The sequence below is a fragment of the Hypanus sabinus genome, chromosome 13, assembly GCF_030144855.1.
Source record: "Hypanus sabinus isolate sHypSab1 chromosome 13, sHypSab1.hap1, whole genome shotgun sequence".
NCBI classification, from domain to species: Eukaryota; Metazoa; Chordata; class Chondrichthyes; order Myliobatiformes; family Dasyatidae; genus Hypanus; species Hypanus sabinus.
The window spans coordinates 31,880,475-31,906,795 of NC_082718.1; the positions used below are offsets into that span (position 1 = coordinate 31,880,475).

The 26,321-nt window shown below is 44.6% G+C and overlaps 1 protein-coding gene across 4 annotated transcripts in view; it reads left to right on the forward strand.

Moving 5' to 3' along the window:
- The window catches only part of frmd4a (FERM domain containing 4A), a 359,939-nt gene that overhangs the window by 254,531 nt on the left and 79,087 nt on the right, over positions 1–26,321 (forward strand). For all 4 annotated transcript variants that reach the window (XM_059987419.1, XM_059987418.1, XM_059987420.1 and 1 more), the window contains 3 exons: positions 1,358–1,423; positions 4,579–4,636; positions 10,815–10,901. In XM_059987419.1, the coding sequence (XP_059843402.1) occupies positions 1,358–1,423; positions 4,579–4,636; positions 10,815–10,901 (211 nt within the window). The remainder of the gene's footprint in view (positions 1–1,357; positions 1,424–4,578; positions 4,637–10,814; positions 10,902–26,321) is intronic.

Genomic DNA, 26,321 nt, shown 5'->3' on the forward strand with positions numbered 1-26,321 from the left:
AGGCAGGATCATAACCCATACGTCACATTAGCCTGAGAACATTGATTGAAAATGTTGGATCACCTGCTTTGAGCTATCAGAATCAGATATACACATATATATATATTTATTTATTGATTGATTGATAGAGCTAGAGTGCCTAAGACTTTTGCACAGTACTGTAGTAATTTTACGTATTGCATTGTACTGCTGCCGTAAACAAAAACAAATTTCATGACGTATGTGAGTGATGATAAATCTGATTCTGATACGGGTCTCTATTGTGGACTGAGAGTGGGAAAGGTGCAGGGAGAGGAGAATCATGGTTGGGAAAAGGGGAAGGAAGAGGGGAGGGAAGTGGGAAGCACCAGAGAGACATTCTGTAATGATCAGTAAACCAATTTGTTTGAATGAAATGGCCTTGCCTGGTGTCTCAGGGCTGGGGTGTCTGAGCCCACGCCTCACCCATGCCTTGGCACTCCTCCTCTGCCAACTGTCCCACACAACTCCCACTACACTCCACCTTCGCCATTCCAACATCCTTTGCTCTCACCAAATTTACAAACTCACTCTACACATTGACAAATACAGTACTGTGTCTTAGGCACCCGAGCTGTATGTATAAGACTTTTGCACAGTTATGTATTATCACTGGGAGATGTTGTGGCAGTACAGTGCAAAGAGACTAAATTACTACAGGTTGCCAAATAAATAGTGTAAACGAAGATGAATGCTGAGGTAGGTCCTGTTAAAGATTCAAGATTAGTTTTATTTGTCGAAACATGCAGGGAAGTGCACCAGTTTGCATTAGCCACAAGTGTTGCCATGTTTCTGATGCCAACATAACATATCCACTGCTTACTAACCCTCACCTGGACGTGTTTGGAACATGTGGTGAAACTGGGGAACAGAAAGGAAACCCATATGTTCACAGGGAGAACGTAGAAGCTCTTTACAGATAACAGCGGTGATTGAACCCTGATCACTGGCGCTGTAAAGCATTGTACTAGCTGCTACGATACCATGCCACCCTTTATTTCTTTATTTTCTCTGTTTGCTTCCTGTCGGCATGTTTCCGCTGTGCCTCAGATCCGCACACTTCTCCTCTGTCACCGTCTCTCCCCAGGAACCCCAGGATAAGGAGAAATTGGCAACTCCTGATGAAAGGTGTCGGCCCGAAACATCAACTGTTTATTCCCCTTCACGCGCACTGTCTGACCTGCTGAGCTCCTCCAGCGTTTTTTGTGTGTGTTGTTCTGGCCTGTCCATCTGTTGCTTTCTGTCACATTTAAACGGGTACTCACTTGTCTACCTGAGTACTTCACCGCATCAGAGCTGCGGTTGTAATGCAAACCCTTTGTTGTCTGTTGACTTCCAGTGAGGATCGAGTGATCGAACACTACAAGAAGGTGACTGGACAAACAAGAGGACAAGCTATCGTGAAGTAAGTCTCACATTCAGTGGATTATTATTAGTGATGTTTTATGGAACTCGATCTGTTGAGAAGGAAAACGCTGGGAATTTCTTTTCACAGTGGTCTCTGCAAAGCAGTAGGTTTTTCAAAGTTCTTTACTCCCAGCATAGAAGGTAGAACAGTACAGCACAGTTCAGGTCCTTCGGCCCACAATGTTGTGCCGACCTTATAACTTACTTCCTTCTTACATGGCCCATAACCGTCCACTTTCCCATTACTATCATCAGGGAGAAGGTACAGGAGCATGAAGACACACACTCAGTATTTTGGGAATATTTTGTTCTACTCTGCCATTGGATTTCTGAATGGCCCATGAACACTACCACATTGCATTCTCCTTTTGCACTATTTATATATTTATTATACGTTCTTCTAACGTAATAATTTTATATGGTTTGCAGCAAAACAAATTTCATGACTTGTCAGTGATATTAAAATATTAAAACTGATTATGATTCTGTTTTTCCTTACATTCCAGTTGCCTTTCTAAGAATCTCTTAATTGTCCTGGATATATCCACCTCTACCACCACCCATGCACCTACCACTCTCTGTAAAAAAAAAAACCACTCCCTCTGACAGACCCCCTATACTTTCATGCACTCAACTTAAAATGATGCTTTTTTTAAAAAAGAGATATCTTTATGAAAAGAATAAAACTAATCAAATTAAACAGTGGCATCTGTGACATCACCAATGAAGGGTATTCGTTTGCTCGTTAGGTGCCACGTCATATAACGTGGGCGATTATGCCTTTCCATGACCAGGATTGTTCTTGACAGATTTTTCTACGGAAGTGGATTGTCTGCCTGCTGTCAGTGGTCGCATAAACAGGACTTGTGATACGCACCAGCTGCTCATACGACCATCCACCACTTGCTCCCGTGGCTTCACACGACCCTGATGGGTGGGAGGGAGGGGCGGTGCGGAATGTGGGGCTAAGCAGATGTCACACCTTGCCCAAGGGTGACCTGCAGGCTAGCAGAGGGAAGGAATGCCTTACACCTCCTTTGATAGAGGCGTATCACCCCACCATCCGAATGAGAGGTATAGATAGTATAAATGCAAGCAGGCTTTTTCCAGTGAGGTTGTGTGAGACTAGAACTAAAGGTGATGGTGTAATGGTAAAAGCTGAACTATTTAGGGGGAACTTCTTCACTCAGAAGGTGGATGTAAGTGGCGATAAGCTGTCAGTGGATGTGGATTTGATTTCAACATTTAAGAGAAGTTTGGATAATTACATGGATGGTAAAGGTATGGGAGGGGGGCATTATGGTCCAGATGCAGGTTGTTGGGCCTAGGCAGAATAATAGTTCAGCACAATTAGATGGGCTGAAAGGCCTGGTTCTGTGCTGTGAAGTTCTATGAGTCTATCTCTGTTGAGCTAGAAGGAAAAGTCTGATTTGATCACATAATCGGTGTGATAACATTACTTTGGTATTTATCTCCTCTATCTTTTAATATGCAGTGTGAGACCCATCTATATTCCTGTCACTGTTCTTCATTAGTATTCTAAGATACAGGATGTTGTTGATTTGTCACATTTTCAAGTGGTTTTTGGCTGGTTTTGGTCTCTCTTTGCTACTTTTCATTTGGCACGTTCTCTAATGAGACTGCCGAATCAGCACGCTAATTGTTTCAATGTTTTTAACAGCATTGGGGAGAGCTGGTTCAGACCCAAACACCCAGACTCAAGAACGGCTTCTTCCCCACTGCCGAACCATTCACCAACTTCACATCAACTTCCTGGTTGTGTGCCCACGTTCCCGGACACTTAACTGTGCATCCCTGTTATTTCTTCTTCCCTATGACTATCAGCCTCCTGAACTATTCACCAACTTTACATCAACTTCCCTGTCATGTGACCACATTCCTGGACACTTAACTGTTCATCTCTCGGTTATACTGAACATAGAACAGTACCGGCCTTTCGGCCCACAATGTTGTGCCGACCTTTTAACCCACTTTAGGATCAATCTAACCCTTCTGTCCTGTATAACTTATTTTTCTTTCTTCCATGTGCCTAAGAGTCACTTAAAAGACCCTAATATATCTGCCTCTTTCACCACCCCGGTAGCACATTCCATGCACCCAACACTCTTTGTGAACAGCACCTACCTCTGACAGCCCCCTGATATTTTCTACCAATCACCCTAAAGTTATTCCCCCTCATGTTCGCCATTTCCACCCTGGCTGACCATTCGATCTACGCCCCTTATCATCTTGTACACTCCTTTCAAAATATGTATATTTCATCATATGCGGCCCTGAGATTCATTTTCTTGTGTGCATGCACAGTAAGTACATTGAAACACAGTAGAATTAATAAAAGACGTAAACACAAGAAGATGGACAAAAAATAATCAGCCAGTGTGCAAAAAAACAACAAACTGTGTAAATACAAAGGGAAAAGGAATAAACAAAATAATAATCAATAAGCTATAAATATTGACGTGAGGTGAAGAGTCCTTGGAAGTGTCTCCATAGATTGTGGGAACATTTCAAAAGCCCTTTAGTGTTTCTATTTGCTCTACTTAAATCTGCGCTCCTCTGTCTTATAAGGAACAAACTAGGTCTTTTCTCTCTGAAGTGAAGGAGGATGAGAGGTCATTTGATAGAGATGTACAAGATGATAAGAGGCATAGGTCAAGTGGACAGCCAGAGATTTTTTCCCGTGGTGGAAATGGCTAATACGAGGGGACATAATTTTAAGATGATCGGAAGATAGTATGGATGGGGGGGTGGGATGTCAGGGGTGAGTTCTTTACACAGAGAGTGATGGGTGTGTGGAACACCTTACCAAAGTTTGTGAAAGAGGCAGATACATTTGAGACAATTAAGAGACCCTTAGAATAATGGAGGGCTATGTAGGAGGCAAGGGTTAGTTTGATCTTAAAGTAGGTTATAAGGTTGGCACAGCATTGTGGGCCAATGGGCCTGTACCATGCGATGATGTTCTATATACTTGGCAACGTTCCAATTTTTTGCTTTCATTGTTGTATTTATTATTTCCATGTACATTGTTTACTCCACAAGTCTCTTGTGAAATACGAGATTTCCTTGTTCCCTGGTGTACGTAATAGTAAACTGATTTGATTCAAATGTTTCTTTTCTTTCTTATCCTAGTTACATGAGCATTGCAGAATCTCTTCCAACCTATGGGGTCCACTATTACGCAGTAAAGGTATTGTGCTTTTTACGTGCTTTCACGCTGCATGTTAATATGGTGTTTTCACTGAAGTGACCAGTTCCTTATCTGTAAACCACTTCTCCTTGTTCTCTCACACTACTAGAAAATTCTCAACATGTACTTGGTTTTGGTTTATCATAATTATCATATGTACTGAGATACAGTGAAAAGCTTGTCTTGTGTACTGTTTTTACACAGAAGAATACAGCACAGTAATGCCCTTCAGCCCACAATGTTGTGCCGACCCTTTAACCTACTCTAAGATCAGTCTAACCCTAGCCTCCCATATAGCTCTTCATCTTCAACAGACGGCTGTTTCTTCCCCTCTACCTTCAGATTTCTCAACAGTCCATGGACCCACAAACACTACCTCATCATTCTGATTGTTGTTTTTTGCAGTATTTATTTATTTTGTGATTTGTGTTGGTCTGGTGTCTATCTGCTGGTTTTCCTCGAGGCTCCAGTGAGGCCAGTTCAATTCTGACCTCAGGCATCGTCTGTGTGGAGTTTGCCCATTCTTTCTGTAACCAGATGCTCTGATTTCCTCCCCATCCCAAAGGTGCGCAGGGTTGATAGGTCAATTGGCCGCTGTAAATTGCCCCTCGAGTATGGGTGAGGGGTAAAATCTGAGGGGACTTGATGAGAATAAGAATTTATTTTAAATCAGTGGATAAGTGACAGCATGTATTTGATGGGTTGAATGGCTTATTTCCACATTATGTCTCTCTGTATTGAATGTCAAGAGCATTCAGAAGGTGGGATAGTGTGGAATTCCTCTCAGTGGGTGGTTAAGCGTTGGTGTTGGCTTGGGCCTAAAGGCCTGTGTTGTGTTTATATGACTTAACCATACGTGAACCTTCTTTATGAAAAAGATTAGTTTTATTCGTCACATGTACGTCAAAATATACAGTGAAATACGTTGTTTGTATCAATCAAATCAGCGAGGATTGTGCTGGGGGCAGCCTGCAAGTGTCACCACGCTTTCAGTGCCAACATAGCATGCTAACAATTTATTAACCCTAACCCATGGCAGAGGAGGACTGCCAGAGGCAGGGGAGGGTGGGGTTACACAGTTGCAGACACACCCTTCCCTGAGACACCAAGCAAGGTCACTTGATTCCAAACAATTGGTTTATTGATCATTACAGAATGTCTCTTTGGTTTTTCCCCCTCCCTCCCCTCTCTTCCCTTTTCCCAACCATGATTCCCCTCTCCCTGCTCCCATCCCACTCTCGGTCCACAATAGAGACCCATATAAGAATCAGGTTTATCATCTCTCACATATAGATAGATACTTCAGTGATTCCAAAGTAAATCACAATAGCACTACAAGTGCACAGATATACAAATGTTAGAAGAGAAGTAAGAAAGAATAAAGAAATGAGTTACGTCAAACAACGTAACAGGACGGGGTTATCACTTCCCCGGCTATAGGTTGACTCATTTGAGAGCCTAATGTCCTAGAGTAAGAATTGTTTAGCGCTCTTTGTAACCGTGCAGTTGTCTTTGTCATGAAATTAGGTTTATTTTGTGGCAGCAATACAGTGTAATACGTAACAGTACAAAAGTCTCACGCACCTTAGCTATATATGTATATGTGCCTCAGACTTTAGCATCAGTGTCAGAGCAGCTGTCTCTATGGTTATCATTGCAATGTTTCCCATTCGGTAACGTCAACTACATTCAAATATACCTTTTTATTGTTGTGTTCAGTTCTGGTCGCCTCATTATTAATTTATTGAGATACAGTGCGGAATAAGCCCTTTCAACCTTTCAAGCTGTGCTGCCCAGCAGTCCCCCTGTTTAATCCTAGCTTAACCACAGGACAATTTACAATGACCTGCCAACCAGTATGGCTTTGGACAGTGGGAGAATATTGGAGCACCTGGATGAAACCCACCTAGCTAGAGGGAGAATGTACAAACTCCTTCTACAGGCACAGTGGGAAGGACGTGGAAGATTTAGAGAAGGTGCAGAGGAGACTTATAGGATTCTGACTGGATTAGAGAGTATGTCTTTTGAGGGTAGGCTGAGTGAGATAGGGATTTAATGATGCCCTCACCTGCATCTCCTCCATTTCCTGCACTTCGGCCTTTACCCCATCCTCCCGTCACCACAACAGGGACCGTGTTCTCCTTGTCCTCACCTACCACCCCACCAGCCTCCAGATCCAGCATATTATCCTCCGCCACTTCTGCCAACTTCAGCAGGACCCCACCACTGAGCACATCTTTCCCTCTGTACCCCTCTCTGCTTTTCGCAGGGATCGTTCCCTCCGCGACTGCCTGGTCCATACGTCCCTCCCCACAGATCTCCCACCTGGTACTTATCCCTGCAAGTGTAAGTGCTGGACTTGTCCCTACACCTTCTCTCTTACCACCATTCAGGGCCCCAAACAGTCCTTCCAGGTGAGGCAACACTTCACTTGTGAGTCTGTTGGGGTCATCTATTGCATCCGGTCCTCCCGGTGTGGCCTCCTCTACATCAGCAAGACCTGACACAGATGGGGGGACTGCTTCATGGAGCACCTCCACCCCGTCCACCACAACAGACAGGATTTCCTAGTTGCCACCCACTTCAACTCTGCTTCACATTCCCATTCGGATATGTCCATACATGGCCTCCTCTACTGCCATGATGAGGTCAAACTCAGGTTGGAGGAGCAACACCTCGTATACCTTCTGGGTAGTTTCCAGCCCCTTGGTGTGAACATCAAATTCTCCAACTTCCGGAAATTCCCTCCCTCTCCCTTCCACCATCCCACTTTCACTCTGCCTCCTCTTCTAGCTGCCTATCACCTCTCTCATGATTCTGTCTTCTTCTACTACCCATAGTGCTTTCCCCTTACATTCCTTCTTCACTTCTCCTGCCTATCCCTCCCTGCTTCCCCTCTGCCACCCCTTGATCTTTCCTCTGATTGGTTTTTCACCTGGCACCTTCCACCCTCCACCACCTTCATTATACGGCCCCTGCCCCCTCCTTCAGTCCTGACGAAGGGTCTCGGTCCGAAAACGGACGTTGCCCAACCTGCTGAGTTCATCCAGCTTTTGTACATGTTGAGATAGGGATTTTTCCTCTCTGGAGCAATGGAGGATGAGAGGTGTACAAGATTTTGTGAGGCATAGAGTAGACAGCTAGCAACTTTTTTCTAGGATGACTTTGGCCAGTACTAGAGAACATATACTTAAAGAGAAAGTTTAGGGGAGATGTCAGAGGTTTTTTTTTTTAAAAACCAGAGTGGTAAGGGGCTGGAACATTTCCAAGGTGGTGGTAGAGGCTGATAAAACTGGAACATTGAAAAGACTCTTAGACAGGCACATGGGTAGGTAAAATGGAGGGTGATGAGCTGTGGAGGAGGGAAGGGTTAGACTGATCTTGGAGTAGGTTTATAAGAGCATAAGATATAGGAGCAGAAGTAGGCCATTCGGCCCATCAAGTCTGCTCTGTCATTCAATCATGGACTAATCCAATTCTTCCAGTCAACCCACTCCCCTGCCTTCTCCCCATACCCTTTGATGCCCTAGCTAATCAAGAACTTGTGTATCTCTGCCTTAAATACACCCAATGACTTGGCCTCCACAGCCGCTCATGGCAACAAATTCCACAGATTTACCACCCTCTGACTAGAGTAATTTCACTGCATCTCTGTTCTAAATGGACATCCTTCAATCCTGAAGTCTTGCCATCTTGTCCTAGACTCCTCTACCATGGGAAATAACTTTGCCATATCTAATCTGTTCAGGCCTATTAACATTCAAAATGTTTCTATGAGAACCCCCCCCCCCCCCGCTTATTCTCCTGAACTCCAGGGAAAAGCGGCCAAACATTCCCCATACAGTAGCCTGTTTATTCCTGGAATCATTCTCGTGAATCTTCTCTGAACCCTCTCCAATGTCAGTATATCCTTTCTAAAATAAGGAGCCCAGAACTGCACCCAATACTCCAAGTGTGGTCTCATGAGTGCCTTATAGAGCCTCAACATCACGTCCCTGCTCTTATATTCTATACCTCTAGAAATGAATGCCAACATTGCATTCACCTTCTTTGCAACTGACTCAACCTGGAGGTTAACCTGTAGGGTATCCTGCACAAGGACTCCCAACTCCCTTTGCTTTTTTACATTTTGAATTCTCTCCCCATCTAAATAATAGTCTGCCCGTTTATTTCTTCCACCAAAGTGCATGACCGTATACTTTCCAACATTGTATTTCATTAGCCACTTCTTTGCCCATTCCCCTAGCCTATCTAAGTCTCTCTACAGGCTCTCTGTTTCCTCAACACTACCTGCTCCTCCACCTATCTCTGTATCATCGGCAAATTTAACCAAAATTCCATTTATCCCATAGTCCAAGTCATTGACATAAGTCATAAAAAGCAGCAGTCCCAACACTAACTGCTGTGGAACTCCATGGGATAATCAGAAACCAGCCAGAATAGGATCCCTTTATTCCCACTCTCTGTTTTTTGCCGATCAGCCAATGCTCCACGTATGCTAGTAACTCCCCTGTAATTCCATGGGATGTTATTTTGCTAAGCAGTCTCATGGCAGCACCCTGACAAAGGCCTTCTGAAAATCAGGTACACCTCATCTACTGCATCTCCTTTGTCTACCCTGCTTGTAATTTCCTCCAAAAATTGCAGTAGGTTAGTAGTCAGGCAGGATTTCCCTTCCAGGAAACCATGCTGGCTTTGGCCTATCTTGTCATGTGCCTCCAGGTACTTCGTAATTTCATCTCTGACAATCAATTCTGATAACCTCCCAACCACTGATGTCAGGCTAACAGGTCTATAGTTTCCTTTCTGCTGCCTCCCACCCTTCTTAAATATATTCTTATATAGATCAGTACAGTATTGTGGGCCGAGTGGACTACTGTGCTGAAATGTTCTATATTCTATATTTCTACCTCTTTTCAGTTCTCTTTCTCACCCTTTCTGTCACCTCTAAAATCTTTTTGAAAGTCTGTAATCTCCTCAATTCAACCATTTGGTTTTACTGTGGTCCACGTTCTAACCTCTCTCCCCTCTCCTGTGGTTGAATAATTTTCTGTCTTTCCCTCTTGGATTTATCTCTCATGGAGTCCAACGGTCTTGGGAGTGAAATGATCTCCCACACCCACCGGACCTCCAAAGTCCTCTGCTGGTTTTTATATAAATCTTCAGACTTGAATTTTAAATAATCCTTTTTTGGATTACAGCCTTTAATAGACATTTGGGCAGGAAAAGATAAAGATTAGTTTTTATTTGTCACGTGTACATTAAAACATACAGTGAAATAGTTGTTTACATCAGTGACCAACACATTCCAAGGATGTGCTGGATGTCCAAGGACGAGATTTTCACTGTATATCAGTACATGTGACAATATGTAAACCAGTACAATGTAATACATTGCCCTTTGGCTGAAGAAGTTCCTCCTCATCTGTGTTCAAAAGGGATATCCCTCTATTCTGAGGCTCTGCCCTCTGGTTCTGGAGCACCCGCCACCCACTATTGGAAACATCCTCTCCCTATCCACTCATTCTAGGCCTTCCATTTTCAGTGAGATTCTTCCCCCCCCCCCCCCATTCATCTAAACCAGCAAGCACAGACCCAGAGCCATCAAACACCCCTTATGAATTAACCCTTTCATTCCTGGGATCATTCTCATAAACCTCATCTGGACCCTCTCTAGTGCCAGATCTGGAGAGTTTGCTGGCGACACAAAGGAGAGTGGCAGGGAATACCATTCCCTGACTAAAGAAATTCAGCCTCATCTCATTTCTAAATGGACTCAGATCCTAGACTGTCCTAATACTGAGAAGATTTTCCTGATACAGGAAACATTCTCTGCACATCCACTCTAACTAGGGCCGAGATAGAGTGGAACATTGAAAAGACTCTTAGAGAGGTACTTGGGTAAGTAAAATGAAGGATCATGAGCTGTGGAGGAGAGAAAGGTTAGATTGATATTGGAGTAGGATGTTTTCAATATTAAATATATGAAAGATCTATATTCTAGGCCTTTAGGTATCCAATAGTTTTCACCCTCATCCCTTTGAAGCAGTTTGACTTCATTTAAATCTGTGCAGCTTAATGTTTGCATAAGTTCTAGAGGTCCTTGGGTTTACTGGGTTTCTGTGTCTTTTAAGAGTAAGGAAACGTCAGGTGCTGAATTGTTCTGATCTCTCCACAGGACAAGCAAGGAATTCCATGGTGGTTGGGACTGAGTTACAAAGGGATTTTCCAGTACGATTATCACGATAAAGTGAAACCCAGAAAGGTAAGAGGTGCAAGTGCTGTACATCTGGTATGTGTATGTGTGTCCTATTACCGAGTGTTAACAGAACAGCTGGAACTGCCTGGTAATGTGGGCTGGGAAGTGTCCTGGAGCAGCAGGAGATCACTGTGAGTTTACTTCCGAGCCAAGGGTTCAGAAATAGGGCAAACACCTGAAGTGATATTTAAACATGCTTAAGACTTAATTGCGACATTTTAAAAATCAATTATTTTGTGTTTCAAGAGTATTTCACCTGATGGTTTTCTACATTTGTCTGGATCTGGATCTCCCAGGTGGTAGAGGTTACTGATTTGGAAGGACACCTGGGTAAAGTGAAGTTTCTGTCTGCTGAAGGTGAAGGGAAGGGATGCTTACGGTGACTGATGGGTTTCCAGTCAAGTGGGTGGCTTTGTTTTGAATAGAAAGTTCTCTTTCTGTGATGTACTGGTGTCAGTCTTCTTGAGTATTGGTGGCACCCCATTCATCCAGGAAGTGGAGATTTCAGAGAAGGATCTGAAGAGGTTCGCCAGGATGCCAAGTGGATTAGGGAGTATTCACAGTCAGGCAATTGGGCAAACTGCATCGGAGGCTGAGGAGATACATAAAATGACAAAAGGCATTAGGTAGAGTAGTCAGTCTTGTCCCCGGGGTAGAAATGTCATATGCTAGAGAACATAAATTTAAGGTGAGAGAGGGAATGTACAGGCATGTTATTGATCAGAGAGTATTGGGTGCCTGGAGTACTGGTTGAAGCAGACGTGACAGTGGCGTTTTAAGAGGCTGTTAGGCATGTCAATATGCAGGGACTGGAAGGTGGATACAGATCCTTCACAGGCAGAAAGGATTTGTCTAATTTGATAGTGCACTTTGCCCTGACATTGTGAGCTGAAGGGCCTGTACTTGTGCTGTGCTGTTCTATGTTTTATATTGAGTCCATAATAGAATCAGTGGAAGACTTCACCAACTTGGGTGTTCAAACACAAAAAGAAAGAAGAAAGAATAATTAATTAATTGATTGAGTGATTGATTGATTGATTAACTAACTAACAAACAAACAAGCAATAAATATTGAGAACATGAGATGAAGAGTCCTTAAAGTGAACCCAGAGGTTATGGGAACATTTCAATGATCAGGCAAGCAAAGTTGAGTGAAGTTATCCCCTTTGGTTCAAGAGCCTGATGGTTGAGGGGTAAAAACTGTTCCTGAACCTAGTGGTGTAAGTCTTGAGGCTCCTGTACCATCTTCCTGATGGCAGCAGCGAGAAGAGAGCATGACCTAGGTGGTGGGGGTTCCTGATGATGCATGCTGCTTTCCTGTGACAACGTTCCTTGCAGATGTGCTCAGTGATGGGGACGGTTTTATTTGTGATGGACTGGGTCATGTCCACAACTTTTTGTAGGATATTCCATTCAAAGACATTGGTGTTTCTATAGCAGGTGTAATGCAACCAGTCGATATACTCTCCAATACACATCTGTAGAAGAGTGTCAAAGTTTTAGATGTCAAAGAGGTTCCTCAGATAAACAGAGAGTATTTCATCCTGCTGCTGACATGTGCCTTGTAGACAGTGGAAAGGCTTTGGGGTGTACGCCACTCACTGAAGGTGCACTGCCTCTGACCTGCTGAAGTAGATCCTGATGCATATTTATTTATCACATGTACATCGAAACATGCGGCGAAAAGTGTTGCTTGTGTTAACAACCAGCACACTCAAGTATGTGCTGGCGGCAGCCCATAAATATTGCGCACATGCCAACATAGCATGCTCACCGTATATGGGATAACGACACAGAACACAACAAACAACTAAACAACAACAAAACAGCCACATCTCCTGCCTTCCACACACTCACCCACATACACAGTCCGCCAGCCCCAGGACAAGCTGTCTTCAGTCTCCAGCCTCCAGTGGACTCGTAGTTGCAGACGTTAGGACCAGCAGACTCGGGGCTTTGTCCATTGGGCTACAACTTCCAATCACCATTTGGGCTTTGATCTTGTAGTCACACTATTTATGTGCAGGAGAACATCCGCAGATGCCAGAATCTAAAGCAACATGCACACAGAGTGCTGAAGGAACTCAACAGCATTAATGGAAAAGAGTAAACAGTCAGCGTTTTGGGCCGGGACCTTTCCTCCTGCATTCTGTGTTTTACATGATTGGCGCAGTTGTGTGTTTAATCAGCTGTGACTCGGTAGGATGTTGATAGTGGGAATATTGATGACAGCAATGCTGTTAATGTCAAGGGAAGGAGATTAGACACCCTTGTGTAAGATGGTCTGGCCTTTTTGTAGTATAAGCATTGCTAACCACTAATTAGCCCACATTGTCTCTGTCTTGCATCATACAGACACTGTCTGCTTCATACAGTCACCATCTGCTTCATTGGTTCGTAGTCCCATTCATTTGGGTGGCCTGGTAGCATAGTAGCTAATGTAAAGCTTTACAGTACCAGTGATCACCAACCAGGGTTCAATTCCCACCACTGCCTATAAGGAATTTGGCCATTCTCCCTGCGACCGCATGGGTTTCCTCCCACATTCCAAAGATGTACTGTGTGTTAGTGTTAGTAAGTTATGGCAAGTTGGCAGCACCTCTGGGCTGTCCCCATCTCCTCTCTCTCTCCCCCCCCCACCCCCCAGCACATCCTTGGACTGTGTTGGTCGTTGATGTAAAACATTGAATTTCACGTGGCATTTCGGTGTACACGTGACAATTTAATCTTTAATCTCTGTCGAGAAGTTGGAAATGAAGTGTGACATTTGAACCAGTCTTTATTTCGTGCTCAGAGTATTGGTCAGAAGTGATTCCATGCCGGCGTGCGGAAGTTCTTTATTGTAACTGCTGTTTGATGACTTCACCGTTGCTGGAAGCCAGGGATTTCACTGAATGAATGCCTGAAACAGTGATGTGGAGAGCAGTGGAATTTTAACTCAGACAAGTGCAAAGCAATGTATTTGGAAAGTTAAACCAGGACAAGGCACCCCACTGTGGTGGCTACTAGTTGTTGCTTGAGCCCCCTCCCCACTCCCCAAATTCCTTATTATGAGCTGAACGGAAATCCCACAGCAGCCAGTGTGGGATTTGAACTCGGGCTCTCCGGTTGCTTCTCTGGGTCGCTGGATTACTATTGTGGTTAAATGAACTCTTGTGTTAGATTTGTAACCTTGCCCTAGCTCTGGCTGTGGTTAACTCACTGGTATTATTTGTATGTGTTGTACTCAGTGCAGCCAGAGAATCCGACAGGCAGGTTGGTTTCTTCCCATTCATTTGCAGATCATCTCCCAAAACACTTGGCAAAGACCCATGCACCGAGTGCTAAAAATAGACCTGGGGATTTTAATCTGCTTCCTCAGATTTGGACAGGATATGGTGCCGCTCACCTCTGGCTGAATTATCCGTCCTCACGGGAGGTTCTATTATCTTGAGTGGTGCAGATGTTAATGAACGGCAAGCCGGCCAGGAAATTGTTGCTTAGTCATTGTGGTCTCATCTGTTCGATTGTCTTTGAATTATATTTTCGGCAGAACACACTGATGTTAATCTGCTTCAGACTGAGTCACCCAACTAACTGGGACCAGGTTATTGCACGGAGATGGTAATTACTGGAAGCTTGCTGCACTGTAAGGTCATTAGTAGTCTGCAGATACAGAGAAGGGAATTGGAAATCCAGAGGACTAGGCAGCATAATAGTTTGTCACAGACTAGATGGGTTGAAGGGCCTGTTTCTGTGCTCTATGACTCTCGTGTCAGTGAAAGCGTGTGGAGGGCAATTCTGGTCACTTCGTTCTAGTAAAGAATGTGGTCACCTCAAGAAGGCAATGTAGAGAATGCTAAATTTGAGGGCATTCATCCACAAGATCCTACAGAGGATAGTAAAACCCGCTGAGAGGATCACCATGGATTCCCTTCCCCTCCCACCCATTTGTGACCTTTACCAGAGGCGTTGTATTTACTTATTTATAATCCTATTTTGGTTTATGTGTTCTGTATGGTATATGTATTATGGATACAGTGTAGAATATTTGGTTGTATATATGTACAAATGGCAGGGCCCCAGGCAATCTTTCCACTTGAGGCAACACTTCACCTGTGAATCTGCAGGGGATGTCTTTAGTGCCCAGTGCTCCCAATGCAGCCTCCTCCACATTGGTGAGACCCTTCGTAAATTGGGGGACCACCTTGTCGAGCACCTCCGCTCCATCTGCCAGAAGTGGAACTTCCCGGTGGCCAATTCCCATTCCTACTCCCGTTCCAACTTGACAGTCCATGACCTTCCGTCAGGATGAAAGAGCAACATCAACCTTGATGGCATGAATATTGATTTCTCTTTCCGGTATATAAAAAAATTCCCTACCCCTCCTCCTCCCCGCTTCTTCTATTCCCCATTGGTCTCTTACGTCTTCTCACTTGCCTATCACCTCCCCCTGGGTTCCTTCCTCCTATCGTCCAATCTCCTCTCTATCAGGTTCCTCCTTTTCCAGCCTTTTACCTTTCCCACCCACCTGGCTTCACCTATCACTTTCCAGCTAGCCTCCTTCCCCTCCCCCCACCATTTTATTCTGGCATCTTTCCCCCTTCCTTTCCAGTCCTGTAGAAGGATCTCCGCCCGAAACATCAACTGATTATTCATTTCCATAGATGCTAACTGACTAGCAGAGTTCCTGCAGCATTTTGTGTGTGTTGCTTTTGGACTTCGGAAAGTCTACAGACTTTCTTGTGTTTATTCTGTTATTGGAATGCTTTTGAAATTGTTTTATTACTGTCACATGTACCAAGTACAGTGAAAACTGTCCCAGTCTAGCCACAGCAATTAACCAACAACAGAAGTGAGGCTGTGTTTAGAGCTTTCTGCTCAGCGACAGATGGGGTGGTTTGAGTATCTCTCAGAAACTGCTGATCTTCTGAGATTTTCACGCACAAAGTTGTCTTTTTGTCTCTTTGTCTTACAAAGAGTTTACAGAGTATGGTGCAAGGAACAAAAAACATCCAGTGAGTGACAGTTCAGTGGGCAAAAACGCCTTGTTAATGAGAGAGGTCAGAGGAGAATGACCAAACTGGTTCAAGCTAAGAGGAAGGCAACAGTAACTCAAATAGCTACACATTACAACAGTGTGTGCAGAAGAGTGTTTCAACACAGAACATGTCGAACCTTGAAGTGGATGGGCTGCAGCAGCAGCAGAAGACTGTATGGTCACTGTATTAGGTACCGGAGATAGCTAATAAAGTGGTCTCTGCATGTATTGGCTCTTAAGTGGGGACACAAGCATAACAACAAGCTTTGTTGTTGGGGAATGAGTTTAACCAATGCACTATAAGCAGCTGGTGTTAGATGCAAGGAGCACTGTGTGGCCTTCCTAGCATCGCATTCTACTGACATCAGTGATCTTATACAGAAAGGTTAAGTGAGCTAGGACCTTTCTCTTTGGAGCAAAGGTAGATGAGAGGTGACTTAATAGGGGTGTACAAGAGGATAAAAGGCATAGATAGAGTGGCAGCCAGAAACTTTTTCTGAGGGCAGAACTGGCTAATATGAGAGGGTTGTAATTTTTAAGGTAGTTGGAGGAAAGCATAGGGAGGATTTCAGAGATGGCTTTCTCACACAGAGAGTGATGGATGTGTGGAACGCCCTGCCGGGGTGGTGGTGGAGATATTTAAGAAACTATTAGATAGGCTCATGGATGAAAGAAAAATGGAGGTCTATGGGGGAAGGGACAAGTTAGATCAATCTTAGAGTAGGTTAAAAGGTCAGCAGAACATCGTGGGCCGGAGGTTCTATACTGTGTTATACTGGTCTATGTTCTGTGTTCGGACTTAGTATCAGGAAGGAAGTGTGTTACTCTGGTAACTCCCAAAGCATTATTGACCCTGTGATATTTAATTCCTTCCTTGGGGACTAGCCCCGAACCCTGCTGGAGCCCAGTCTGGCTCAGTCCACAACTTTGACAATGTTTGCAGCATCAATCCTTTGGGGGGGGGGGGGCGGGGGGAACAAGTCAATGTCCCTGCCAAGGGAAACATCTTGGATCCATTACTGTGTCTGGTTCCTGGAGAAAGCGAACCAGGGCTGTGAGCATTTGACATGCGATCTGCAAACAGGAAGGCAGAGCAGTCCTCCGAGAATGAGGATGTGTGCACTTAGGGGACCAAGTTTTTCGATGGGGCGGGGAGTTGGGAGGAGCAACAGATAAACTTGGCTAGTGGTTTGGGTGCAGCAGGAATTAATGAACTCCACAGCACTCTGGAGAGCACTGAGGCAGCAGTTCAACCTGATTTTTTTTCAGCTGTTACTTTGGGCCTCTGTAGCTGCTCTGTAATACCTCCTGAGTGAAGTACTGGTGAGAGCTCGACACACGGCAAATGACCAACTACTGGAGGGCCTCCCCGCGTCAGGCAGACTCCGTGCAGAGAGCTTTTTGATGTTTTGGATCAAGACCCTGTGCCCAGTCCCAAACTATCGACAATCCCTCTGTCTGCACAGATGCTGCTGGTCCCACTGAGTTTTAAACCAAATTTGAATTTGCGTTCATCTGAACGGGTGCAGTGAAAAACTTAATTGCAGCAGCATCACTGGCACAAAGAATCAGAGACATGACCTGCACGTGTAGGACATCAAACATAGAACAGTACAGGTGCTTTGGCCCACAACGTTCTGCCAACCTTTGAACCTACACTAAAATCAATCTAACCCTTCCCTCCTACATAGCCCGCCATTTCCTATCTTCCATGTGCTTACCTAAAAGTCTCTTAAATGTCCCTAATGTATCTGCCTCTACCACCACCCTGGCAGGTGTTGTTTCCACACATCACCCTATATAAAAAATAAATAAATATACCTCCTAAACGAAATACTGGTGATATCTTCCTTATACGTTTATCCTTAATCTTAAAATTATAACCTTATCAATTATCCCATTTATAATAACCTTATAAAATTATCCCATAACCTTAAAATTTTGCGCACTCATATTAGCCATTTGAGTCTTGGTGTAAAGGCACTGGTTAGCCACTCTTCCTATATCTCATATAATCTTGTACATTTCTATCAAGTTATCTCTCATTTTCCTTCAACCTGAAGAGAAAAACCCTAGCTCGTTCAACCTATCTTCACAAGACATGTTCTCTAATCCAGGCAGCATCCTGGTAAATCTCCTCTGCACCCTCTCTAAAGCTTCCACATCCTTTCTATAATGAGGCAACCAGCACTGAACACAGAACTGCTCTGTTTTTTATGATCCACCATCCAGAAGAAGGGTATCAGTCCAAACCATCAACAGGCCATTTTCCTCCACAGATGCTGCCTGACCCACTGAGTGTTAGGGCACTGAGGTGTATGGTAGAACAGAGGGATCTGAGCCAAAAAGGCTCAGGATTTCTGATTGAACGTCCAGAGGGAATTCCAAAGCCTGGAGAGGGAGGGAGTTCCTCTGCATCTTGGTTGGAAACTGCTGGCGAATTGTTCTGAGTGTAAGTGCCCTCACCCCCACCATGCTGTACATCACAGCTTAAGGAACCAGCCTCTCACCAGACCATACTTACGTGCAGCATCTGAGTAGAAGGATGCCATTCAGCCTTTCCAGTCTCTGCCAGCTGGCAGAGCAATCCCAAGGTACAGGGCGATATGGCAGAGTAGCAGCAAGCACACGGTTTATAGCACCTCTTTCTATCCCCCTTCCCCCCTCTGTCCCTCTCTCTCCCTCTCCCTTCTTTGTCTATTTCAAACACACACCTTCAACCATCGACATCATGATGAAATGTCACCTTTTGCTTTGCTGCATTGCTCAAGACCTGTTGGCTTGTGTTAGAGGTATTACCGGAATGAAAAGTTGTTGTTGCCAATGGCACTGAATAATGTCCTGTGACAATTCTGTTTAAAGATGACATGGCGTTAAAAATCCGGCAGAAACATTGTTCCCGTTGCTATGGATTCAGTGTTTACTGACATCTGTTGGTTGCCATGTATGCTTTTTAAAACAGTGAAAGGTTGATTACATCATACATGATGTGGAACACATGTTTTGGGAAATTAAGGACATGATCTTAATTTAACGATTACAGCAGGAAACCACACGGTCAAGCAGTGCAGGTCTGCTGCGCTTGAATTTTGCAGCTGGGACCTGTTCTGCGCGATTGTGCAGGGCTGCAAAATCACTGGTCTCATCACAGTGGTGGAACATTTTTGTGTGATAAGGCTGCTGCCTCACACCGCCAGAGACCTAGGTTTGACCCCAAACTAAGAATACTGTCCATGCAGAGTTCGCACATTCTCCCTGTCACCTCTTCAGTTCCCCCACCCCTGGCCTCCAGTTTCCTCCCCACGTCCCAGCGATGCGTCAGATTGAGATTCACTTATTTATCACATGTTCATCGAGACATACAGCAAAATGTGTCATTTGCGTTAACAACCAACGCAGCCCAAGGATGTGCTGGGGGCTGCCCACAGGTGTCCCCACACATTCCGCGGCCATCAGAGCATGCCTACCGTGTTCAGCACCGTAGGTCTGTGGGTTAAAAGCTTGAGAACACCTTCCACCAGGTTCAAAAAGAACTTCTGTCTCACTGTTATCTCTCATGCACTGAAGATGAACTCTTGATCTGATCATTCTTGCATCTTATTGTAGATCTCTGTATCTGTAACTGTATATCCTCCATTCTGCTTTCCCCTTTGTATCTGTGTATGAAATGATCTAACTGGGTGGCAGGCAGGTAAAAGCTTTTCATAAGCACAAGCGATTGTGCATTCCGTTTTGTACGCACTTACTGCCTGGTGCACTGCTTGTATTTAGGGCAGCAATGAAGGTCCTGCATTTCTGGCAAAGTTCAGGGCTTCCTTCATCGTGTCAGTAGTGTCCTTGCGGTTTCCACTACAGCTTGCCATGCAAGTCCCAGATAGAGACTCAGGAATGCCAGCGAACTCTGGTGTAGGACTTTTCACTGCTGTTTCCCTAACAGTTTTGTTTTACCAGCCAGGATTGTTAGCCCTGAGATGAACCCTTGAACCTGGAGGACTGGTGGACCACTCTCATTTATTGATAACAGTGAATTTATCTTATCTGTAACATCCATTCCATTTTATTTCTGTATTTAGAAACATAGAAAACCTACAGCACAATTCAGGCCCTTCAGCCCACAAAGCTGTGCCGAACACGTCCTTACCTGAGAAATTACCTAGGGTTACCCATAGCTCTCTATTTTACTGAGCTCCATGTACCTATCCAGGAGTCTCTTAAAAGACCCTATCATATCTGCCTCCACCACAGTCACCAGCAGCGCATTCCACGCACTCACCACTCTCTGCGTAAAAAAAAAAATACCTCTGACATCTCCTCTGTACCTACTTCCAAGCACCTTAAACCCGTGCCCTCTCATGCTAGCCATTTCAGCCCTGGGAAAAAGCCTCTGACTATCCACATCATCAGTGCCTCTCATCATCTTATACACCTCTATCAGGTCACCTCTCATCCTCTGTCGCTCCAAGGAATAGGTTGGAGTTCACTCAACCTATTCTCCACAATCCAGGCAACATCCTTGTAAATCTCCTCCGCACCCTTTCTATGGTTTCCACATCCTTCCTATTAGTGAGGCGACCAGAACTAAGCACAGTACTCCAATTGGGGTCTGACCAGGGTCGTATATAACTGCAACATTACCTCTCGGCTCCGAAACCCAATCCCGCGATTAATGAAGGCCAATGCACCATATGCTTTCTTAACCACAGAGTCAACCTGCACAGCAACTTTGAGTGTCCTATGGACTCGGACCCCGAGATCCCTCTGGTCCTCCATGCTGCAAAGAGGATTACCATTAATACCATATTCCGCCATCATATTTGACCTACCAAAATGAACTTCCTCACACTTATCTGGGTTGAACTCCATCTGCCACTTCTCAGCCCAGTTTTGCATCCTATCAGTGTCCCGCTGTAACCTCTGACAGCCCTCCACACCATCCACAATACCCCCAACCTTTGTGTCATCAGCAAATTTATTAACCCATCCCTCCACTTCCTCATCCAGGTCGTTTATAAAAATCACGAAAAGAAGGGGTCCCAGAACAGATCCCTGAGGCACATCACTGGTGACCGACCTCCATGCAGAATATGACCTGTTTACAACCACTCTTTGTTTTTTGTGGGCAAGCCAGTTTGGATCCACAAAGCAATGTCCCCTTGGATCCCATGCCTCCTTACTTTCTCAATAAGCCTTGCATGGGGTACCTTGTCACATGCCTTGCTGAAATCCATATACACTGCATCTACTGCTGTACCATCAATGTGTTTGTCACATCCTCAAAAAATTCAATCAGGCTCATCAGGCACGACCTGCCTTGACAAAGCCATGCTGACTATTCCTGATCATATTATGCCTCTCCAAATGTTCATAAATCCTGCCTCTCAGGATCATCTTTCTACCAGTGAAATGTTCCCCATGCCACTGGCTGCAACATAAGCCCAAAGCATGATCGATCCACCCCTGTGCTTAACAGTTGGCGAGGTGTTCTTTTCATGAAATTCTGCATGCTTTTTTCTCCAAACATACCTTTGCTCATTATGGCCAAAAAGTTATATTTTAACTTCATCAATCCACAGGACTTGTTTCCAAAATGCATCAGGCTTGTTTAGATGTTCCTTTGCAAACTTCTGATGCTGAATTTTGTGGTGAGGATGCAGGAAAGGTTTTCTCCTGGTGACTCTTCCATGAAGGTCATATTTGTGCAGGTGTTGCTGCACAGTAGAACAGTGCACCACCACTCCAGAGTCTACTAAATCTTTCTGAAGGTGTTTTGCAGTCAAATGGGGGTTTTGATTTGCCTTTCTAGCAATCCTACGAGCAGTTCTCTCAGAAGGTTTTCTTGGTCTTCCGGACCTCAACTTGACCTCCACCATTCCTGTTAACTACCATTTCTTAATTACATTACAAACTGAGGAAATGGCTACTGAAAATGCTTTGCTATCTTCTTATAGCCTTCTCCTGATTTGTGGGTATCATTTATTTTAATTTTCAGAGTGCTAGGCAGCTGCTTAGAGGAGCCCACAGCTGCTGACTGTTGGGACAAGGTTTGAGGAGTCAGGGTATTTATAAAGCTTTGAAATTTGCATCACCTGACCTTTCCTAACAAAGACTGTGAACAAGCCATAGCCCTAACAAGCTAATTAAGGTCTGAGACCTTGGTAAAAGTTATCTGAGAGCTCAAATCTCTTGGGGTGCCCAAACTTTTGCATGGAGCTCATTTCCTTTTTTTCACTCTAAAATTGTACAAAACAAAAATAATACACTAATCTTGCTTAAAATGTTGAAAAGAATGTTTCATCTTTAACTTTATGACTTTTGGAGATCAGTTCATTGTCTACTCACTTAACTATTCACAGTATCAGAAATTTTGACCACACCCCTGCCATCATCATTCCCAACATCTGTTCCTCCCACCAGATTTACAAACTCGCTCTCAACTCCACATTGACAAGTACAGTACTGTGCAAAAGTCTTAGGCACCCTAGCAATATATATGTGTGGCTAAGCCTTTTGCACAATACTATACACATGCTAAGTAATCTTGAATCGCAAACCTTGAACCCTCTGTGTGAAAAGACCTGCCCCTCCCGTCTTTAAATTTGTCCTGTATCACCTCCAACTTGTGGCCGCTCGTTCTTGATTCCGCAGTCCCGGGGAAAAGATGTGTGTGCATTCACCGTATCTATGCTCCTCAACACTTTATACACCTCTATAAGATATATGGTCATGCACTGTGGTAGAAGAAGTCAAAGTATAGGCTATTTTCTAAATGGCGAGAATTCAACAATCTGAGTTGCAAAGGGATTTGGGAGTCCTTGTGCAGGATTCTCTAAAGGATGATTTTCAGGTTGAGTTGATGGTAAGGAAAGCAAATGCGATGTTAGTATTCATTTCGAGAGGGATAGAATATCAAAGCAGGGATGGAATGTTGAGGCTTTATAAAGCACTAGTGAGTCCTCACTTGGAGTACTGTGAGCAGATTTGGGTCCCTTCTCTAAGATGGGATGTGCTGTATGGCATTGTGATGTGATGGATGGCATTGTAGTGTGTTCAAAGGAGGTTCGCGTAAATGAGTCTGAGCTCAAAAGGTGTATCATCTAAGGAGGGTTTGATAGCTCTGGGCCTATACTCACTGGAATTCAGAAGAATGAGGGGCGAGACCTTTGAAACCTGTCGAATGGTGAAAGACCTCAATAGGGTGGATATAGAGAGGATGTTTCCTATGGTGGAAGAGTCTAAGCAGAGGAAACAGTCTCAGAATAGAGGGGTGTCCTTTTAGAGTGGAAATATGGAGGAATTTCTTTAGCCAAAGAGTGGTGAATCTATGTAATTCATTGCAACAGGTGGCTGTGGAACCCAAGTCATTGGGTATTTTTAAGGTAGAGGTTGATAGATTCTTGAGTAGTCAGGACATGAAGGGATACGGGGAGAAGACAGGAGATTGGGGCTGAAAGAGAAAATGGATCAGCTGTAATGAAATGGCAGGGCAGACTCAGGGCCAAATGGCCTAATTCTGCTCCTATATCTTATGGTCTTATAAGATCACACTTCAGTCTCCTACGCTCTAAATAGCAATGATAGTGTCCTGTAATGTGCTTGCTGTACTCTGTAATCAGACAGAAATGTCAGAATATTTTTAAAATCTCCACCTCCTCTTGCTTGTTCCTTCCATAATATTATCCTTGGAGCCATTTCTGTCTGTCCCAGATTGTTTTCTGAAGACATTTTTTCTCTTTCTTCCCTCCCAGTAAAATTAGTCAGCATGTTCCTTGGCCATCACCCTCTCTCACTGATTTAGTTGCCTCCAGAGGCCTGTACACCATAAAGTATTAAACATTTTCCAACCCGGTGATCGATTCTGCAGACAGGCAAGGTCTGATGAATAAATAAACATCCCTGCATTCAATATGTGAAAAGGTTAAGAGCTGATGGAAACAGGAAAGGGTGTCAATAATGTTGCTTGTTCAGATTTCTTTATTTCTTTTCATTCATTCTTGGGATCTGGACTTTATTAATTTATTGAGATGCAACGTGGAATAGGGTCTTCTGACCCTTCCAGCCGCACCATCCAGCAGTCCCCGATTTAATCCTGCCACTCGGACATGGGAAGAACATACCAGCTCTTTACAGGGAGTGGCTGGAATAGAACCCCTGTCGCTTGTACTGTAAACCGTTGTGCTAACCACTATGCTGCCGTGCTGCCCCAGATGCTGGTGAAGTTAGTATTAACTTCCCCTCCCTCACCGTCCTTGAGAATGTGCTGATGATCACCAGACTGCACAGGGCTGCGGTTGATAAAAGCGCGGCCTCATAGTTCATTTCTGACCTCCGCTGCTGTAGGTGTAGAGTTTGCACATTCTCACTGCAGCTGTGTGACACTCCAGTTTCCGCCCACGCCCCAAAGGTGTACTGTTCCCCTACCTACCTCCGTCCCTTTATTTAAGATATTTACTTACTGCCCGTTACGCCACTGGCGATTAGGGCTGCAGTGAAGGTCCTCCATCTCTGGGGATGTTCAGGGCTTCATTCATCCTGTCAGTAGCCCAGTTTTCAGTAATGTCAGTCGTGCAAATCCTGGCTGGACACTCAGGAACACCATCTTACTCAGATGTAAGAGTCTTCATTTTTTCTGTAACAATATTGTTTGACCAATTAGGGTTGTAGGCCCTGAACTGAAACCCCAAACCTGGAGGACCAGTGAACCACTCTCAGTCTGGCCTCTGCCCTTTGACATATTTGGCCTGGGTGATCCTACCAAGGGTCAAAACAAAGCGTTGACTCCAGCCATCATAGTTTTCCGGGTCTCATTCCGGGGCACGCAAGCCTTCCCCAATGACAAGATCGTGGTCCTCTTGGAGGTTATTTAAGATGAGATAGAAGATCAGATTAGCTGTATTTGTCACATATACATGGAAACATACAGCGAACTGCATTGTTTACGCAACAACCAACACAGTCGGAGGATGTGCTGGGGACTGCCTGCTTCCAACACCAGCATTTATCCTGAGGCCCTCCATCCTCATATCAGATTCCATCATCGTCAGCCCTATGTCACTTCCACCTTTCACCTCCAGCTTCTGACACCATTCCATAAGACATAGGAGCAGAATTAGGCCATTCAGCCCATTGAGTCTTCTCCGCATTCCATCATGGCTGATTTATTATACCTCTCACCTCCATTCTCCTGCCTTCTACCCGTAACTTTTGACGCCACAACTAATCAAGAACTTATCGACCTCCTTTTTAAATATGACCAAAGACTTGGCCACTTCATCCACCTGTGGCAGTGGATTCCACAGATTCACCACTCTCTGGCCAAAGAAATTCCTCCTCATCTCTGTTATAAATGGACATCCCTCTATTCTGAGGCTGTGCTCTCTGGTCTTAGACCCCTCCTCCCCCCACTACTGGAAACAACCTCTCCACATCCACTCTTAACTAGGCCTTTCAATATTCAATAGGTTTGAATGAGATGCCCCCTCATTCTTCTAAACTCCTGTGGGTCCAGGCCCAGAGTCATCAACCGCTGCTCATACCTTACCCATTTTATTTCTGGAATCATTCTCATGAACTTCCTTTGGAGTCTCTCCAATCAGCACCTCTTTTCTTAGATGAGGCATCCAAACTGCTCACAATACCTCAAATGCGGTCTGTCAATGCCTTATAAAACCTTAGCATTCCCACTCTCACCCTCCTTCGCCTGCATCCACCTATCACTTGCCAGCCCTTCCCTGCACCCTTTTATACCTGCTGACTTTGAGTCCTCTTGATCTGAGTCGTTGACTGTCCATTTCCTTCTGCAGAAGCTGCCTGACCCACTGAGTTCCTCCAACACTCTGTGTTTTGTCCTGTACTCAGAGCCCTGGCTGATGAAACCCAGTGTGCCCAGCGCCACCTCCACCACCTTCTCTACCTGTTCTGGGGAACTGGGCGATGATAGTGCCATCTCCTGGTGTGCATCATCACATAGTAGGATGAGGTTTTGAGTTATTGCTTTAGAAAGACAGGATATTCTCTATCAACTCTGTCTATACATCTCGCTGCCTCAGTAAAGCAGCCAGCATAATTGAAGATCCCTCCCAGCCCGGGCATTCTCTCTTCCATCAAAGGTTTATAACTCTGAAAGTCTTTGATTCTCCAGGTAGCCATGAAACCAAGAAAGAAACCCCCATCAACCCCCCAAATCCCTCTTCCTACACAAAAATAAACAAACAAAACAGATCGGGCACATTGCCACCCACCCCCCATTCCTTCCTCCCACACAAGAAAACGAGCAAAGTGGATCAGGCACCTCGACATCAGGCATAAGCTACAACCACCTGACAGTGTGCACCACCAGGCTCAGGAACAGCATCTATCCCACTGTAATACGATGATTAAGCAGTCCCCTAGTGTGATCAGGTTCTCTC